The sequence below is a fragment of the Sminthopsis crassicaudata genome, chromosome 6 (genome assembly GCF_048593235.1).
Source record: "Sminthopsis crassicaudata isolate SCR6 chromosome 6, ASM4859323v1, whole genome shotgun sequence".
Lineage (NCBI taxonomy): Eukaryota > Metazoa > Chordata > Mammalia > Dasyuromorphia > Dasyuridae > Sminthopsis > Sminthopsis crassicaudata.
Window position 1 is genome coordinate 180725751 of NC_133622.1, and position 19781 is coordinate 180745531.

Below are 19781 nucleotides of genomic sequence, written 5' to 3' on the forward strand. Positions count from 1 at the left end.
GTGTTTTGGGAATACTACTAATGTGGAAATGTGTTTTGCTTGACTACATATAGTTGTCATGAATTTTATTTTTCTTGCCTTCTCAATGGGTGGTGTAGTAGAGGGAGGGAGAGAATTTGGAACTAAAAAAAAAAAAAAAAAAAGAAAAGAATAAAAAGTCTTTGTGCTTTAAGAAAACAAAAAAACAAAAAAAAAAAAACCCCAACAGCTCTGGAGAGGATGCATGAGAGCCTGGAATCAGGAGTTCAATCAGGAAGCCATTGCACCAGCCCCCTAGAGAGGGCATTTATCCAGATCCAGTAGTACTATCTCTTTCCCAGGGTGTATCCCCAACATGGTGATTCAGAAGGAGTCAGTGGTCTTGGATTCATGATCCCAGGATTCAAAATCCAGCCTTAGCACTCATGGGCTGTGTGACATTGGATGAGTCTTATAAACCTTTTTTCCTTCATCTGCAAAGTGGGGCTAATGACCCCCTGTAGTGCCCATCACTCCTCAGGAGCTGGGAAAAGCTGTGGACCACTTGAAGGTGCTGTAGAAATACCGTTCGGTATTCTCAGTCCCATCACTCAAGGTGTACAGCTCTTCATAGGTCACTCTTTGACCTCACATTAGTGATTCTCTTCTCTGAGAAGAGACTTCCCTGTACCAATTGGGAGTGTGGCTGGAGAGTGTCCTCAAACCAATGTCCTTTGAAGCCCCCAGTCTTGCTGACCAGATTTAAGATTTATAAGGGTGAGCAGAGGATGTATGATCATATTGCTGCTCAATGTGTGGGACTTCTGTTGCTATTCTATTCCTCCCCGCCGCCCTCCAGAGCTCTTATTTCTCCCTTCTGAGGTGGCCAGCAAAGCCCATTTTGTTTAATCTTTCCGTTCTCTCTGTGATGTCCTCAAGCTGTGAATTCCACCCTAATCCTGACCCAAAGGGCAGTTTGGGCACAAGCCCCACAAGCACACAACCAACAATGGCAGGTGAGCTATCATTGAGCTATGACCAGAAATGGGGGAATAAGACACTGCCAGTGACATAACAAGATTGAGGAGCAACCATCGGCAGCCCCCATGAGGATCTGAGGTCCTTCAACTCCTAAGAAAATCAGGGGGACAAGCACCCAAGGAACAGGGTAGGCATTCTGGAAGCCCATAGAGTGGGTTGGGAAGAGAGGGATTGGAATCTTACCACTGGAGGGCCAGCCCCCATGAGACTACTTAATGGCACAGTAAGCCCAGTAAGCCCAGATCCTAGTTCATATCAATGTCTGTCTGCTCCTAGAGAGGTTGGCCTGGCCTTCAGACAGAAACCTATGGGCTTCTGTTCTCATTGTCAAGCATCCTGCTGCCACCAAGGACCGCTGCCCTTGGATAAAGCTGACAGCTATAAAGTAGCCCCTGAATGCCATCTAGTGGACCTTGTTTTGACATCCTTCTGCAAGGCTCCCAGAAACCATCTGAATAATATCTGGAAGGCTCTAAAGAGACTTTTTTTGTTCCCCCCTTATTGGTTAGACCACCCTCTCTAATGTCCATGAGGCTTCTGAGTGTCCTAACCCACAGAGTTCCTTTCTTACCCCTCCCTGTCCCCAACACATGTGATCACTGTAAACAGAAGGGGGAGGGTGGCTAAGATGTCCCTAAGGTTCTCGGTTGCTCAATTCTCAGGAATAAAATCTCAACAGAACTTTCCAACTCATTGGAAAGGCTTTTATGGGTAGCCAAGGCTGGCATTCTGGGCAGTTCAGGGCAGCTGGGTTAAGGCCATGGTACCCATGAAAAGATCAGGAGACTCCTGGGATGAATATTGCCTCTGACATTTTCTGGCAATAAGCCTCTGGATGGGCTTTCCTGCTCTCAAAGAGAAAGGGAGTGCCTATTTTCCAGGGCTCTTAGTGAGGCGCTAATGCCTACAAAATGCTTTTCAGGCCTTTTGAATTGACAGTTATTATGACTTGCATGTGGGAGAGATTGTGTGAATCCCCCCCCCACCACCACCTCGGTTTCCTGAAGTGTAAATGAGTGCTGATGATGACCAATTCCAATTCTTTTAATAATACCCCATGCTCTCTTTAAACCTCCAAACCACTGTAGACATTCATGGCTTGCTTTTGTGACTGCAAAGAGCTGGGCAGGCCCTCTCTCCCTAGAGCTTCCTACATCCTGAGATAAGCAGTTGGAGGGGATGGGGGCTCAGAAGGGGCAGTGTCACCCAGCTCATAATTATTAGCACCTAGGAGGGAGCCCGACAAGCCCAGCATTTCTTCCCCAACCCCACACCAGCTGACATGACTGGTAGCAGCCCAAAGGAGATGCGGCCTAATAGCCATTTCCTAAGACGTACCCCAAAATGAGAGATATTCACTTAGATCACAGCTTCTTAAATTTTTTCTACTTGCAACTCCTTTTCACCTGAAAAATTTTTACATGATCCCAAACGTAAGCATATAAAATAGGTACACAAATCAAACATTTACTGATATTAAATAAGAATTTCGTAACCCCCACATTCAGTTACAAGATCCCATATGGAGTTACAACCCACAGTTTAAAAAGCTGGAATTTAGACCAAGATTTCTGCTAATTGGAATACTTTTACCTGAATGAAAGAAAGAAATTCTAGCTAAAAATCACTAACAGAATAAAAGAAATCAGAATTTCTCAGTCCAATAGTTTAAAAAAAAATAAAAGAAATCAGAATTTCACAACTCCACATTCTATAAGATCTCATATGGGTTTGCAATTCACAGTTTAAAAAGCTGGGATTTAGACTAAGATTTCTACTAATTGAATAATTTTACCTGAAAGAAAGAAAGAAATTGTAGCTAAAAATCAGTACTTCTCACTCCAAGGTCTCTAGTAACTAGTATAGTTTTAACAGGATAAAAGAAATATATTCTGGCTAAAAATGAACAACTTTCACTCTGGTAAACCATTCCTTCCTTCCAGGTGGGAGGTCCTAGCCCTCCAGATGACCTCAATTAAGTTGAGTGCAGAGGACAGATTTGACCCAAGCAAGAGAAAGCAGCAGGCTTACCTGAGCCTTGAGTCCTTAAAGGTGTCCAGGTACTCAGGGTAACGCCATTGGATCTTGTTCCCCTTACACCTCAGCTCCAGAGTCTGGCCAGCAGCGAGACTCAGGGTAGCGGCTGGTTTCTGGAAACGCCCCTTCTCCATCACCTGCATCATGATGGATGAGGTTTTGGGCACGGTGGCTATGGAGTCCCTATCCTTCCCTGGAGCCAGAGTCGGCTTCCCTCGCTTATTGGCCGGCTTGATCTTGTTCTCTCCCGGCTCTTTTGGCCGCTTGCTTTTGGCACTTGCTTGGCCAGCAGCTGGAGGGAGGAAGGAATGATATCGTCATATCAGGTCCTCTTGGAAATAATTGAGACTGCCTGTGGCCAGATGAGGAACACAGATGCATCAGCCTACTGGAGCCACAGCTATCTCCCTCTTCATCTGTCCGTCACAAAATCAGGAGTTACACTGTCTTGGGAAGAGCTGGGACCAGAGAAAAAGAGGTCCCCGCTAAAGCTGGTGCCCTTTCTTCTGTACCTATCATCCCAATGAGCTCCAGAGTCCATGGGCATCCCCTTGGCCCAATCACTCCAAACTGTACCAGCTCTAGGCTGTTGGAAAATATTACAATCAGAATAGGTCTCTCTCTCTCTCTCTCTCTCTCTCTCTCTCTCTCTCTCTCTCTCTCTCTCTCTCTCTCTCTCTCTCTCTCTCTCTCTCTCTCTCTATATATATATATATATATATATATATATATATATATATATAATGGAGAAGGGAGTTCTTAACCTGGTATTTGCAGAACCCAAGGGGGGAGCAATTAATCAGTTAGTCAACAAACATTCATTAAGCACCTTCTATGTGCCAGGCACAATGCTAAGTTCGGGGGAAACACAAAGGCAGAATAGATTTGCTGCCCAATGGGGGAGAAAACACGGTATTTCCAAAGATCCAGTAAATTATGACTTTATTTTCCACTAAGTTGTTACTGAAATTTAACACTTCCTTCCATGATGAATATAAGTTCATTCCTCTTAGGAGGAACTCCCAGACTTCATATGGTTGCCAAAGGGGGCCAGGGCACCAGCTTGGGACACTTCTCACAGATAAAGGTATTCTACAAAGCCAACTATTGGGTCCTTTTCATTTCTGTTTCCCTTCAAGGTGTCACAGTTCAAAGCTAGAAGGGATTTTAAAACTGCTTGGGCATTTTATAGAGTCCCAGAGAGAGCCGGGCCACAGCCCAGGTCACACAGAAATTAGAAACTCAGGCATTTCTGCCTTAATTGATCATTTGCACACAGTGCCACACATCAACGAAGCTCTGGAATATATGAGAAAGGAGAGTACCAGGAGTATGTGTGGGAATAAGAATTAGGCTTATGGCCCACTTTTGAGAAGTTGGGGTCCAGCCTGCTCCTGGCCGGCAGTGTGAAGAATTTGCAGGCTGTCACCAGACATTGGAGAGACGTGTCAACTCCTGCCTGACACAATAGCCTAGAATTAAACAGTATCTGGGAGCCCAAAGCATCCTGGCACTCCAGAAGGGGAATTGTGCATGGGGGAAGGATATCTGACTTAGAATCTAAGTGGGAAGGCTGAGGGTAACAAATGTGCACATCCTTTGAAGCCAGCAGCTTTTCTGACACTCAGCTTCCTCATCTGGACAGGGCAGCTTGAATGTCTGCTGCCCAACCATCACATAGCTCTTTAAGATTGGCAAAGCCCTTTGGATATATTATCTCATTTGACCCTCACAGTCACTGAGGTACCTACTAATTGTATTATTAACTCAATTTTATTCTTGAGGAAATTGAAATTCAGAGAAATAACTTCTCTCATCTAAAGTCACATAATTACTAAGTAGTCAGAATGACAATCAGAGCTGAAGTTTGAAATTCTGCAAAGAAAGTGGCCTAAATGCCCACATCATCAGACCTATATAGCTCCTACTGCCAGGCCCACCCCCTATAAAGACTAGAATCGGAAAGACCCTGCTGGGATAGTTCTAGCAACATTTTTGTGGTTGGCAAGACATAGAAATAGCAGAGTGGCATGTAATGGTAATAAACTACTACTGCTCTGCAACCCATGATGAATATGGAGGCATTTAAAAACTGATGCAAAAAGAAGTGAATAAAATCAGGAAAATAATGTACAGGACAATGACAACAATGTAAACAGAAAGAACTACTGATGCAAAGTGAAGTGAGCAGAAACAGGAAAATAACATCCAAGATGATGGCAACAATGTAAACAGAAAGAACAACTGATGCAAAGTGAAGTGAGCAGAAACAAGAAAATAACATCCAAGATAATGGCAACAATGTAAACAGGAAGAACAACAACAAACCTTCTTCTCCTCCCTTTCCCTCTTTTTCTCCTTCCTTTTCCCTCTGTTCCAATCTTTCCTCCCTCCCTCCCTCCAAAGGAACCTCATTCCACTTTGGGATGACTTTGTTAGGCAGGTTTTCCTGACTTAAGTCTTCCATTTTCCTCCTCTACCAGTTATTCCCAGTTTGGAAGATTTAGCTCAATCTTTAGCTCATGACTTAATCTGCCTTTGCCTCAGTTTCCTCCATATGACATGAGGAAGCTAGCCTTGGTAACTTTTTGTCCTTCCCTGCTCTTGCTCCTAGGAGCCTGTAAGAGTGCATGTGTACTAGAGGATTGTAGGCAGTGTTACTGCTGGGTTTGTATCCCAAAGAGATATTAAAGAAGGGAAAGGAACCTGTATGTGCAAGAATGTTTGTGGCAGCCCTCTCTGTAGTGGCCAGAAACTGGAAACTGAGTGGATGCCCATCAATTGGAGAATGGCTGAATAAATTGTGGTATATGAATGTTATGGAATATTATTGTTCTGAAAGAAATGACCAGCAGGAGGAATACAGAGAGGCTTGGAGAGACTTACATGAACTGATGCTGAGTGAAATGAGCAGGACAAGGAGATCATTATATACTTTAACAACAATACTATAAGATGATCAATTCTGATGGACGTGGCCCTCTTTGACAATGAGATGAACCAAATCAGTTCCAATAGAGCAGTAATGACCTGAACCAGCTACACCCAGTGAGAGAACTCTGGGAAATGAGTGTAGACCACAACATAGCATTTCTACTCTTTCTGTTGTTTGCTTGCTTTTTGTTTTTCTTCCCAGGTCATTTTTTCCTTCTTTCTAAATCTGATTTTTCTTGTGTAGCAAGAGAACTGTATAAATATGTATACATATATTGGATTTAAGATATACTTTAACATGTTTAACATGTAAGGGAGTACCTACCATGTAGAGGAGGAGGTGGGGAAAGGAGGGGAAAAGTTGGAACAGAAGTGTTTGTAAGAGTGTTGAAACGTTACCCATGCATATATTTTGTCAATAAAAACCTATAATAAAAAAAGAGTTCTGTGGGGGTTTCCCCTTGCTCCCTGCCTGGAGGAAAAATACCCCCAGATAAGCCTGGGGAAGCCCATGGTACATGTTTCTTGGATTTTCCCCAGAATAGGAGATTTCCTCCCTCCTCTGAGCTCTCAGGAGCCAGCCCCTGAGGTAGGAAAGCCTGTCCCACTCCATGCTGGGCTGGTGCTGCCAGACCTGAGGGAAGGAGATGGAGAAGGGCCCCCACTCATACTCTTTCTCCAAGGTATTGAAAAAGCGTGTGCAGACAGCAGAGGCTTTCTTTAGGAAGTGGGGGATGAGCTGCAGGGCATGGGAAGTGGAGGGAGACTCTGGGGACAAGCAGAGGCTCTGTGTCTGCCGCTTTCTGGCTATGGGCACTGGCGCTACTCACAGCAAATATTTGAACCCACCAGGCATGAAGCTGGCCCTAAACCCATTTCCTGGACAATCAGTGCATAGTCATCTGGGCCCAAGAACCGTGCCAAAAGCCTTGAGGACCCCAAACAGCAGAAGGGGTGGAAATGGTCTGTCTCTCAGATTGAAGCCCTGATCCAATTTCAAGCAGGGGGCTTGGTGTGGGGATCCTCTGTCACACATTGATGGCTAGGGGAAGGTGACGGCCTGGATAGGGCAGTAAGGAGGGGAAGTTGTCTGCAAAACCTCTGCAGGCAGGAAGCTAGAGCACACAGATTCTTCTGTTGAGCCAGCACCTCCGACTGCTCCTTCAGGCCCCACTGGACCCTTCACCCAGGTTGGCTCCTGGTTCTGTAAGCTAGTACACACACACACACACACACACACACACACACACACACACACACACACTCAGGCAGTCAGGCCTTGTCACCAGGCAGCATCTGGCCAGCAGACCTGAACCCAGGTCTCCTCACAGGCTCAAGCCTGGCACAATTGTTCTGTGATGGGCACCGGCAGAGGCTTTGCTCTCCCAAGTGTGTGGCTCATGGTAGTAGTGAACCTGCCTTTGCACAGGCTATCATGCTGGGCAACTCAGAAAAGGAGGGACTGGTCAGGATGGACAAGAAGATGAAAAGCATGGTCCAGCAGGGCAGTTGGACCTGCCGTCTTTTTATGCAGCCAGTCAGAAGTAGCAGAGATGTGATCAACCACTGCTCCTTCTGCCTCCTCAGAGTGGGTGGGCACCTCATAATACTCAAAGAGCCAGACTCATGTCTCACCAAGCCTCATGATCTCCTTCATGAGAGAAGACAGTGGGTATTATCATCCCCAAGTTAGAGATTGAAAAACTGAGGCCCCAGAGGCAGCAATGGGCATAGGATCCCGAGTCCAGAGTTGAAAGGGACCTCACAGGCCACAGAGCCCAATACTTCCTTTATGCAGATGAGAAAAAATGAGACTCAGAGAATCATAATGTTCCTAGAAGCGAGACAGGGGCGGGAAGGAGCCTTAGAAATGAACTAATCCAACACTCCTATTGAAGAGATGAGGAAACTGTGGCCCAGAGGAATTAAGTGACCACAGATCAGATTTAAGCACTAGAAAGGACCTAGTCCAACCCATTTTTCAGAAAAAGAAACTGAGGCATGTAGAAGAAAGACTATCACCCTTGTAGTCCCCATGATGGAAAAGACACATCCACACTGGTGCACACAAATCCTGGTGGCCACCAGGAGGCCAGATGGCAACCTTCCCAAAACATACCCTCTTGTCTGTGGGGCGGGCCTTTCTGCAGGAGGGCATTCTTATTCCCCCAACAAAGTGAACTGCCCAGCAAGGATCCCACAGCTGGGAAATGTCCCAGACAGGATGCACACGCACGTCTCCCCAAGTCCATCTAGCACCACCTGGCGGCCGCTGTCATTACCATGGTGAGAGCATCCTTACCTTCTCTCTGCAGTCACCATAAACTACATTTGTTATATCAAAGACTCGGGAATCAGAAGCGACCTGCAGGCCCCATGGCCCAGCCTCCTCAACTAGACTCCCTCCTCATTCCCAGCAGGTGGGCCATCCATTCTTTACTCCCCGCCCTTCACTGCCCTGGTCCCCTGCTCCTCCAGCCTCCTCTGGCTGCTCTCCAGGGGAACGATGTCCAGATGAGGTGGGATGCAGGCAGAGGACAGTGGGACCTTCCCTCCCGTGTCTGGAAATTGGCCCTGTCAATGGAAGCCACAAAGACATCTGCTTCTTTGCATGTTACATCTCACCTGCTCCTCCATCAACCACTGTCATTGACATTATAAATTTCCTCCTCCTCCTCCTCCTCCTCCTCCTCCTCCTCCTCCTCCTCCTCCTCCTCCTCCTCCTCCTCCTCCTCCTCCTCCTCCTCCTCCTCCTCCTCCTCCTCCTCCTCCTCCTCCTCCTCCTCCTCCTCCTCCTCTTCCTCCTCCTCCTCCTCCTTCTCCTCCTCCTCCTCTTCCTCCCTAGCAAAGTCCTCAGGAGCACAGGACCAGAAGGCTCCCCCAAGGCATGCTGGGGCATCAGGGCACAGAGGCCACCTACCAGTCTCTGCCTTGCCTCAGATCCTCTGCCTGCTCCCATCCAGTCACCATGGGTGCCTCAGCTTTTCTGGGTGCACCTGCCCGGCGGCTGCCCCCCATTCCAGCAAAGGCTCCCTCCCCCCAGCCCATGCTTCTCACATCTCCGTCCCTGCCCCTGCCCCCCTAAATGCTCCCTCCTCCCGCTGAAGCCCTTCGGGGAAGAGGAATTTAGCACTTCCCCAGCAGTTGATTCCCCTTGGATCAGTTCTGGTGGTCAGCGATTTTCGCTTTGGGGAAAGCCCTGCAAAATGTGCTCTCTGGAGTCAAAGGACCTGGGTTCAAATCTCCCTCCGTGTCCCTGGCTGTCCGGGTGAGCTCGGGCCAGCCCTGCTCTTTTCCGCACCTCCATCACTCCCCCCCCCCCCGCCCTTTTTTCCAGGTCGGGCATCGAATACATCGGGATGGGGGGAGGGAGCTCCCAGCTAAGTGCGGCAAACTTCTCGCGGTCCCTCCCGGCCGGACGGTGCAGCTCGGACAATCCGGGGCAGGACCTGTCCCCTCCTCCCACCTCCCACCCAAGGCTTCTGAGGCCCCCCCCCCGGGGGTGGGAGAGCAGCTGCAGGGGTGGGGGGCTCCGTTCCCAGGAATGGGGAGGGAGGGCTCCCTTCCCCCTCCCTAGACACGTGGACACGGACTGGACCGGCAGGGATGAGTGGACAGATTGGACACGGCGGCAGTATCCAGTTTGGGGAACTCCATCCTCGGCGAAAATCCGTGCTGGAGCTCGGAAGCCAATGTCCCCCCCACTCCCAGCCCGCAGCCCCCCACTTCAGTCCAGCCCTCACCTGCAGTCAGTGCCTCTGGCAGCAGCAGCAGCAGCAGTAGCAGCGAGGGGACGATGCGGGGCCCCCCGGACCGCAGCATCTTCCTCTGCAGCCCCAGCCCCATCTCCGCGCTCAACCCCGGCCGCCTCCCAGTCCCCCCCTCCAGGGCAGAACTCGGTTGAGAGTGAGTCGGTCGGCTAAGCGGAGGGCTCCTCACCTGCCCTCTGGTGGCCACTCTTAGGAAGGGCGGAGAGGAGGGACTGGGCGGGCCCTGGCTGCTGTGAGGGGCTCTTTGGAGCCCGCGGACCCGGAGACCCTCCAGCCCCCGCAAGTGAGAGAGGACGCTCGGCGTCAGCCGGAGGCAGGGACCTGCTCGAGTCGCCTCTAGCAGCCAAAGCTGGACCGCAGTCTCCATCTGCACCAAGTCCTTTGGTTTTACAGGAGAGGAAACTGAGGCCTCGGGAGAGGAAAACGCCTGCCCAAGGTCACTCCGCAGGTAAGTGCACGGCCTGGATGCCAGGAACTGATGTACGCTCCTCCGGCTCCTAGCAAAGCCATTATATAAACAAGCTCCGATTAAGTACTTGCTGGGGACCAGGAGTTATGGGGCACCCAAAGGCCAAAGGAAAATAGTCCCTGAAGCCTTTGCCGTGCCCCCAGTCCTGCTGCCCTCCATTGGTCATCTCCTTTATTCTCGCTAGCCTCTTTGTCCGTACTTATCGGCATGTTAGGGGAAACCCCATTAGACTGGAGTTTTCTTCTCTCTCTGTCTCTGTCTCTGTTTCTGTCTCTGTCTCTGTCTCTCTGTCTCTGTCTCTCTCTCTGTCTCTCTCTCTCCCTCCCTCCTTCTCTCTCTCTCTCTGTCTCTCTCTCTCTCTGTCTCTCTCTCTCTCTGTCTCTCTGTCTCTGTCTCTCTCTCTCTCTCTCTCTCTCTCTCATTCTCTGTCTGTCTGTCTGTCTGTCTCTCTCTGTCTCTCTCTTTGTCTCTGTCTGTCTGTCTGTCTGTCTGTGTCTCTCTGTCTCTCTCTTCTCTTTCTGTTTCTCTCCTCTTTGTCTCTGCTTTGTCTCTGTCTCTGAGTTTTTGTGTCTATCTATATGCCTCACTTTCTCCCTCTCTCTCTCTTCTCTCTCTCTGGTTCTCCCATTTCTGTCTCTCTGTATCTGTCTCTGAGTCTGTCTCTGCCTTTGTCTCTGTCTCTCTGTGTCTTTCCCTTCTGTTTATGTATGTATATATAATAATATTCAGTTACAGAATAAAAACAAGGCAGTGTTGAGGAAGGCATTAAGGAAGGGAGGCATTGGTTGAGGTCTAAAAAGGTTTCATGTAGATGGAGGCATCTGAGCCTCTGAGTAGAGAAGGAAGGGATTCTGGGAGGGACAAGGGAGGTAGGAAGGTTTCCCAGGAATATTGGGCAGCCAATGGAAAATTCACAGAGGTGGAGGTAAGGAACATCAAAAAGAACATCTGCTTCAATTATAGAATGAATAAAGTGGAAAGAAGACTGGAAAGTTAAGAGGGGGTCTGTTATGAGGGGCCAGAATATTGGATTCTAGAGGCAGTAGGAAGCCACTGGAGTGTGTGTGTGTGTGTGTGTGTGTGTGTGTGTGTGTGTGTGTGTGTGTGTGTGTGAAAGAGAGAGACACAGAGAGAGACAGAGACAGAGAGGCTATGAACATGACTTGGTGTGGTTTTTAAAAGAATTTGTTTTGAATGTTTTATAGCGTAGGAAAATCATTTGAAACATCTACTATTCTTTAATAATTTTATTTCCTGAATAAATGTTATGACTCTAAAAATTGCTCACTTTTTCCTTTTCCTTTTCCCTTGTGCTTCTTTATCTTATGCTCCTAATCTGTTCCACTAATCAATATTTCTAATTTTTTCAACCAGTACCAGGCAGTTTTGATGATCATTACTTTGGAATTTATTTTGACATCTGTTACTGCTAGACCCTCTTCCTCCCCACGTTTTTTTTTTTTCATGAATTCTTTTGAGATTCTTGAGCTCTTGTTTCTCCAGAAAAAAAAATAGTTAATTTTATTCTAGTCACATAAAATTACCCTTGGGAAATTTGAATGGCATGATACTGAATCTGTAATGCCACTTTTATTAAATTGGCAGGGCCCAAACATGAACAATTACTACCTCTCCTCTTGTTTAGACCAATGTTTGTTTCAATAAAGATTTTTTGATAGTTGTATCCATAAAGTTGCTGTTATCCCTTGGGAAATGGACTTTCAGATGTTTTCTATATCCTGTCTTTAGTTTGAATGTAATTTCTGTTTAAATCTATTCCTGTTGGAAATTTTTTTCTAATTTACAGAAAGGTTGATGATTTTTGTGTATTTATTTTATATCCTGATATTTTATTGAAGTTACTAATTGTTTCAATTAATTTTAGTAACTTTTTTCTGATTGTTTTCCTTTATCTCTAATTTCCTTTATAAATTTTTTTTCTATTGTTCTTTGTTCCTTTCTGTGGAGATAAGCAGGTAAGGAATCCTTGGGTTTTATATATTAGAGGAATGACAGAACTTGGGTATACGTTGGATAGTTGCCAGGGAAGGATATGAAGAAATAGTGAAGAATCCCAGATGAGTCCTAGGATGTGAGTTTGAGAGACTGGGAGCAGGGGGTGCCCTCTCCAGTGATAAGGAAGGTATTGCGGGTTGGAATGTTGGGGGAAAGATGAGTTCTGTTCTGAACATTTTGAGATTAAGATGTCTCCTGGACAACCAGTTCAAAATATGAAAGGCAGTTGGAAAGATAAGATTGTGTGAAATATTTTCTTTCTTGTATTAAATATCTAATTATTGTATTAGGACCAAGGTTTTCCTTCCTTTCTATTTCCTCATCCAGAAACCAACCAGTATGGGAAATCTCTCTTACCCAAGTTAAGATCTAATCAGACAGTGATAGAAAATTTAAGTTTGGATTAATGGGTATAATAATAATTATTGTGTTTGTTTAGACAGGTATGGGGAGATGTTGAGCCTCCATCATGAAGACAGATGATATGGAAACTGATGTTTCTTTGATCAAGATTTGAGTGACTTAAGACACATATCCCAAGACCTTCATTTTAACATTGCCCGCACCTTCCAACAATCAGAGTTGATTGCCACCTTTCAGGAACCCCTAGTCTTTGAAGGAGTGACCCCACAGGCACTAAGAATCTTTACTCTAAAAGAGACAGCCAAATGACCATCCTTTTATTAATAAAGTGCTGACATCACTAATGAAATGATTAAATTACCCAGAGACTATGTTTCTTGAACCTTTTAAATTGTCATAATTGGAAGTCAGCACCGATAGGGCAGAATAGGAAGATTTGAAGGATGGTAATTAAATCAACAGATCATTAGATGTATAAGAACTAAATTTATTGCTAAGTAAAATAATATAAAGGGAGGAAGGGATCTAGGATGAAACCTTCAGGGACACCTACGATCAGTGAGTGTGATCTAAATGAAGAACCAGGATAGAATCAAAGAAATCTACAGAGAAGAGACTGATCACCAGTGAGCTGTGAGAGGTCAAGAAGGATGAGAACTGAGAAAAGGCATTAGAGTAGATTGGACATAGATAATTTTGGAGAGGGCCTGTGCATTTGAATGATAAAGTTAGCCAAAGCAGAGTTGAGAAAAGAATGAGAGAAAAGGGAGTGGAAACGCCATTATAGAACACCTTCTCCAAGAGTTTAGCTACCAAGGAGAAGGAGAGGGCTAAAGCTATTAGGGATGGAGTCAGACTTATCTTTGTGAGTTCAGATTCAGCTTCAGACACTAGCTGTGTGAGCCTGGGCAAGTCACTTAATGCTGTTTGCTTCTTCATTTGTGAAAATGAGCTGGAGAAGGAAATGACAAACCTCAATCCTCCAGTGGGGTCAAGAAAATCCCAAATGGACTCATAACTGAAAATCCACTCAACAACATCAGGGAAATGGAGGTGGAGACTGGGGTTTGAATAAGACTGTACTAGGTCAGAATTACTGGGTTTAGGAGAATGCGACTGGTGAGATTTTGCTGTTTATTGTGGAATGAGTTCTGGTAAGTTAGTAAGGGTTTAGTCCCACAGGAGAGTCCTCACTGGACATTAGGCAGCTGAGGTGTGGGATGGGTTGTGGGACTGAAGAAATGTTTCTCTCCTTCCCCTGGAGGCAGGCCAGGCCAGGGGCAGGCCAAGAGACTGAAGGAGGGAGCACAATGAATCTTGTTTCTCTTCTTCCCAGGAAGTCAGGAATAGGCCAAGCCAGGAAATCTGTGGAGGGAACAGGATGAAATGGCATTTCTCTACTTCCTTTTCTGGCCAGTGCAGGAAGGAATGGTGTTTCTCTCATCCTTCTCAGTAAAGCAGGGAAAATCAAGGAGAGAAGAAATGGCTTTTCTTCCCTAGTCTCTGACACTGTGTCTCTAGGAACAGGAAGCTGCAATTTGCAAAAGCCCTGGCTGGAATCAAAGGTTCTGGATTCCAATCCCACCTTTGACAAGTAACTGTATCATCTTGGGCAAATACATCTCTGAAACACCTTAGGCCTCAGTTTCCTTCCCTGAAAAGTGGAGATGTCCTCTGATGTCCTTTGTCATGGATTTACATATTTGACAACTATATTTCCCTCTGGACTAATAGGGATGTGCAGGCTTGCTTTGAAATCCAGTTGAGATATTAACTTAATCCACAAGGAGGTAATTTGCATTCATGGACCCAGATCCGTCTCTTTAGAAAACCTTCAGTCTTGCAGAAGGTCAGGGACTTGGTTAGGATTTTTTTTCAATATTGATAACTAAATTTCTTTTCTTCCTTTTTTTTTTTTTCCTGAGGCAATTAACTTGTCCAGGGTCACACAGCTAGGAAGTGTTGAGATCAGATTTGAAATCAGTTTCTCCTGACCTTAGGGCTGATGCTCTATCCACTGTACCATTTAGCTGCCCCAATAGCTAAATTTTAACATAATTTGCTTCTTTTATAGTCCTCTATATTTTATTACATGCATTGAAAAACTTTTTTTATGGTCAGAAGTCCCAGATTAACATGGGGAGAAAAAAAAAGATTACAAAAAAGATTAGAAACTTCTGACTGAAAGCAAAACTGAGGAAGGGTTCAATTTAACAAGCATTTAATAAAGCAACAACTGTGTGCTCTGTACTTTGCTGGGTTCTGACCTCAAGGAGCTTAAATTCCTCAGAGGGGTCTGTGTGCTGTGTTCCCAGATAAGTAAATCCAAAACCTATACAAAGTAATTTCAGTAACACTAACAACTGAGGCCATCAAAAAAGACGTTAGGCAGGAAGTAGCATCTAACCTGTGCTTTGAACAGGTAGATTGGGCTTTCTGCAAGACAAAATTAAATCACAAGTACATTCCAGACTTCGGGTACAGCCTGTGCAAAGACGGATTAGGGAATATCTAATGGGTCAGATTGGCCAGAACGGAAAACACTTGAAAGGAAGCAATATAAAAAAGTAGGCGGGAACCATGTTGTACCAAACTGAAAATGATATATTTTATCCTAGAAGCAATGAGAAGCCATAGATTTATTTTTCAGTAAGGGAGTTGCAAAGAATTGTGCCTTGATTATCAATCAATCAAATATAGATTTTTTTTTATGGTCAGCAGTATGGAAGACTGGTTGGCAATGGGGAATGGCTGAACAAATTGTGGTATATGAAGGTAATGGAATATTAGTATTTTATTAAAAATGATGAACAAGTTAATTTTAAAAAAGGCCTGGGAAGATTTACATGAACTGATGCTGAGCAAAACAAGCAGAACCAGGAATACATTGTACACAATAACAGCACGAACATACAAAGATCAACTAGCAAAAGCTTGGTTCTTCTCAGTGATTCAGAGATCCAAAGCAATCCCAATAGACTTTGGACAGAAAATGCCATCCACATCCAGAGAAAAAACTAAGGAGAATGAATGTAAATCACATGCTATGTTCACTTCTTTTTTCTGTGTTTTTTTTTTAATGTTTCCCATGGTTTTTCCCTTTTGTCTATATTTTATCTCCCAACATAATTCATAAAGTAATGTATATTAAAAATAAATAAATTTGCTAGAAAAAAAAGAATCAGGGATAGAAAAGACATCCTTGTGTATGTGGGGGGGGTGTATGTGTGTATATATAATCTCCATATTTATACATAAATATATTTTTTCTTAACTGTCATTTGCTTGCGGTTGAGGAAATAAAAAGAGAGGGAAAGATTAAAGTAAACAAGTGTGCAGCAGAGAAACAAAGAACACTTTATAAGGAAATAAAGAAAAAAATGGACATTCATGAATATAATTTCTTCTACATATGTATATATATATATATATATATATATATATTTACGTTCTTGATCTGCTAATTGTTGTTAAATATTTTGAATCCTCCCTGAAGTTCTGCTGGGCACATGACAATGTTCTCTTTTGTTTTCCTTTATTTTGTTTTGTGTTCCTTTTCTGTTTTTCTTTTTTTCTTACTCTATTTTTTCAAATAAAATAAACTTTTTCAAAAAGATTGGTTGGTGAGAAAATAATGGGAAACAGGAAGATCTGTTCTGAGGCTACTATAGCAAGAAGGTGAAGAGGAGCTGAGTTCAATTCAACGCAATCAAATAGTTCTTAATTGCCTTCCATATGTCAGACAATGGAAATGCAAGGACCAACAGAAAATAGAAAGTTTTCATATTCCTGGACTAATGTGGAAACTGTGTGATTGGGGAAAAAGAGAATTCTTCTGGCAATTTGTAAACTGAAAAAGGAAGTCTTTAATTGGTTGAACTAACCCTATCTTGGACTCTCCTGAAAGGTCATTAGCTTAATGGGCTAAGTTCACTTCAGGGGTTTTATGAGGAGGAGCCAATTAAAGAGATATATTCTTTTTTAACCACTTAAAGACAGAAAAACCTTATGTCAAATAGAATGGATGTCAAGGGCCTGGGCCTTCATCTGCATGACTTCCCCCCAGCCAGTGGGCTCATGACTTTTCCTCAACTCTTTCAAGGCCAGGGGACACTAAGGTGCTATTTGCTCCTGCCCTTCCTCTTCCTGATGCACCCCTGGGAAAGTCTTCTGTACCCTCCTAACTAGTCTTGCATTCAATGCTCTTTCCTGACAGCTCCCTTCCAGCTGGAGTTCCATGGGCTCAGCCTTCAACCTTCATGCTAACAAGAAATATCAGAGGGGATCTTGGCCCTGGTGACCATGATAGGCGAATGTTACTCCTCTGCTTCCAGACTTAAAGCACTTGTTTCATATTCCTATATCATACTGAGTTAGGGAGATGGTGGAGACATGGGAGTAGGCTCCCATGCGAGGCCCCCAGGGGGCGCCAGAAGATGAGGCATTTTCCATTTCACCATTAGTGTACCATTTTAGAACCCCCAAAGCACCTCAGAAAAGACCACTTCAATCCCTCATTTTACAGATAAGAGAACTGAGACCCAGAGAAGTCAGATGATTTGTCCAGGATTCCTGATTCCAAATCTAGGAACTTCTCTTTACCCTCAACTTCAAAATATCAAACCACCTGCATTGTGGAAATGGGAGTGGGGGGCTTTTTTGGGGGGGTGGAACCCCCTGGGGATAGACCAGACAGGTCCAGTTATCACGATGTAGGGTCTGGCAGAGCTTGAGCTGAGGCACCAAAAGGGAGAGAGAATAAAACAAAGAGAAACTTTGCTCAGAGCACGCTCTTCTTCCAGGGGCAGGGCTGAGCTGCTCAGCTTCCTCTCCCTCATTTTTAGGACCTCATCTTTATCAAGGTAAATGGAGAATGAACTTCAATACACCATGGACTTGAGAGACATCCCTGAGTCCGTTTTGGGAACCTTTAGTGCATTTTTCCATTGAGAAAATGAGTTCCCAATTTGGGGAATGCTGGTATCAGGCACCAGCTGGAGGAAATGAAGGGGGTCCTTTGGCCTGGTCTAAAAGTCTGAGGGGACAGTTGTCCATTTCTGCTTGGCCCCATGGTGAAGAATCTCCAGCAATGGGAAGTGGGGGAGGCAAGATATTACAAGTTGGTGAAGAAAATACTTTTTTCCCCCTAGTGATAGTTATCCTAAAGTGGAATGGACTACTTCTGGAGAGAGGCCAAGGGAGGCCAAAGACCCATTTGGTGGGTACAGGACTCTGACCTGCCTAAACAAGATCCTAGATCTGGAGTTGAGAAAAGCCATCAAATCCAAAGCCACTTTGTATATAAAGATACTGAGGCTGAGGAAATTGAGTTCAGTGACTAGCTCAGGGCCACACAGGCTGTATCAGAAGTGAGATTTTAACCGGTCCTCTGATGCCAGGGTTAATACTCTCCACTGTTTTCATGCCCACAAGTCTGCCTCCCTACTACCCATAGGTTAGATGCTGGAGGATGGTGATGGAGGGATATTGGGATGGGAAAGGGGGTCTTCATCTGTAGCCACGGGGAGAGGGGAATCAGATGTTCTTCATGGGGACGCCTGAGAACGTCTGGATCAATAAGGACCCCAGATGTGACATCCCTTGCAACACGGCTTGTGAGATCTCTTTTTTGGAAGACCCAAGGAGGTTCATTTCATTTGTGTGGCTGCACAAATGTGCTGTCTGTGGATTGGTTGGTTGGTTTGGCTCCATAGGACGCTCCACAGCTTTATGAAAGATGGCTCCAAATCATTAATGATAAGAGAATTATGGATCCAAATACTGTAAGTGAAATTGCATCTCACCCTCAGGAAATAAAAGATTAGCACGGGGAAAGCCAGGCACATTCAGTTGAATTTATCCAAGAAGCAATATGGAATCATGCCATAAAATCACTAGAATGTTTACATACATTGGCTCAGAGATCTCACTCCTATTCCCAAAAGTTCTATAGAAAGCCAGTCTTCCTGTACACCCAATAGCAAAGGTAATCAATCCCTACGGAATTTTGTGTGTGTTAGCAAGGAACTGGACACAGCGGATTCTCATCAACAACAGGGGAATAGCCAAATATAGTGTGGAACAAGAGATGAACCTTTACCAAGGATAGAAACTGGAGCAGATTAAGGCCAGCAAGACTAGGAAGCAGCTACTATGACTGCAACAAGGGAGGGAAGGTGTCACATCAGTCAGATGGAATGCTGCCAAAATAGAATGATCAAATTTAACTTGGAAGTGAAAAAAATCCCCTTTATAGAAGGGTGAGATTATAGATATGAAACACCCTGTAAACCAGGGGTTCTCAAACTATGGCCATGGGCCAGATGCGGCCATTGAGGATGTTTATGCGGCCCACCAGGTTATGGCAAATGGGCTGAAGGGTGGAGACAGAGTGGGAGCTTTTGTGTTTACTTTAGTCGGGCCTCCCACAGTCTGAGGGGCAGTGAACTGGCCCCTATTTAAAAAGTGTGAGGACCACTGCTCTAAACCATTAGATGTAGTTATCTACACTTAGTTTTGTCAGCCTGCCATATCTTTCCCTTTTTGTCCATTGTTTCAATGGATGGCTAAGGATGGAGGTAGGGAATATATCCCACCAGTATATAGAGGTGGAAATCATTGAGTCATTTTTTCAGTCTGACTCTTCATAACTCTATTTAGGGTTTTCTTGGCAAAGATATTGAAGTAGTTTATCATTTCCTTCTCCAGCTCATTTTACAGATGAGGAGACTGAGGCAACAGGGTTAATTGATTTGCTTAGAGTCACATGACAAGCTATTTTAGGCCAGATTTGAACCCATGGAGATGTCTTCCTGAGTCCAGGAGAAGTACTCCATCCACTGAGCCATCCAACTGCCCTGCAGAGGTGGAAACTGAGACCCAAATTAGAGAAGTCATCTACTCCAAGACTCACAAGGAGCATGGAAGGGGTGGGGTTTGAGCCTAGTTTTAATCTGCTCTGCTGGAGCTCCTTCCACTACAGGAAAAGTTTCTTTTAAACTGAGACCAGGACAACTGAATTCTTGGCCCAAGAACTACCCCAATCTGTCTGTATGATCTTGGCCGTGGTTTCAATTCTTCAGAGAGAATCTCTGGTCTAGAAAAAAGACTACAAAATATGGAGGGAGGGCCCTTTGAGGGTATTATTCTCCAATTCTTATTTGGTTGGAAGAAAAAGACAAGGAAAGCACAAA

At 44.9% G+C, this 19781-nt stretch overlaps 1 protein-coding gene across 1 annotated transcript in view; it reads right to left on the minus strand.

Annotated features, from left to right (window-relative positions):
- PDGFRL (platelet derived growth factor receptor like) overlaps positions 1 to 9877 on the minus strand; it is a 31926-nt gene extending 22049 nt beyond the window's left edge. Inside the window, exons 1-2 of the mRNA XM_074273897.1 lie at positions 9714 to 9877; positions 3031 to 3328 (exon numbers count right to left, since the gene is read on the minus strand). Of these exons, the coding sequence (XP_074129998.1) occupies positions 3031 to 3328; positions 9714 to 9816 (401 nt within the window). The 5' untranslated portion in view covers positions 9817 to 9877. The remainder of the gene's footprint in view (positions 1 to 3030; positions 3329 to 9713) is intronic.
- Positions 9878 to 19781: the final 9904 nt, after the last annotated feature.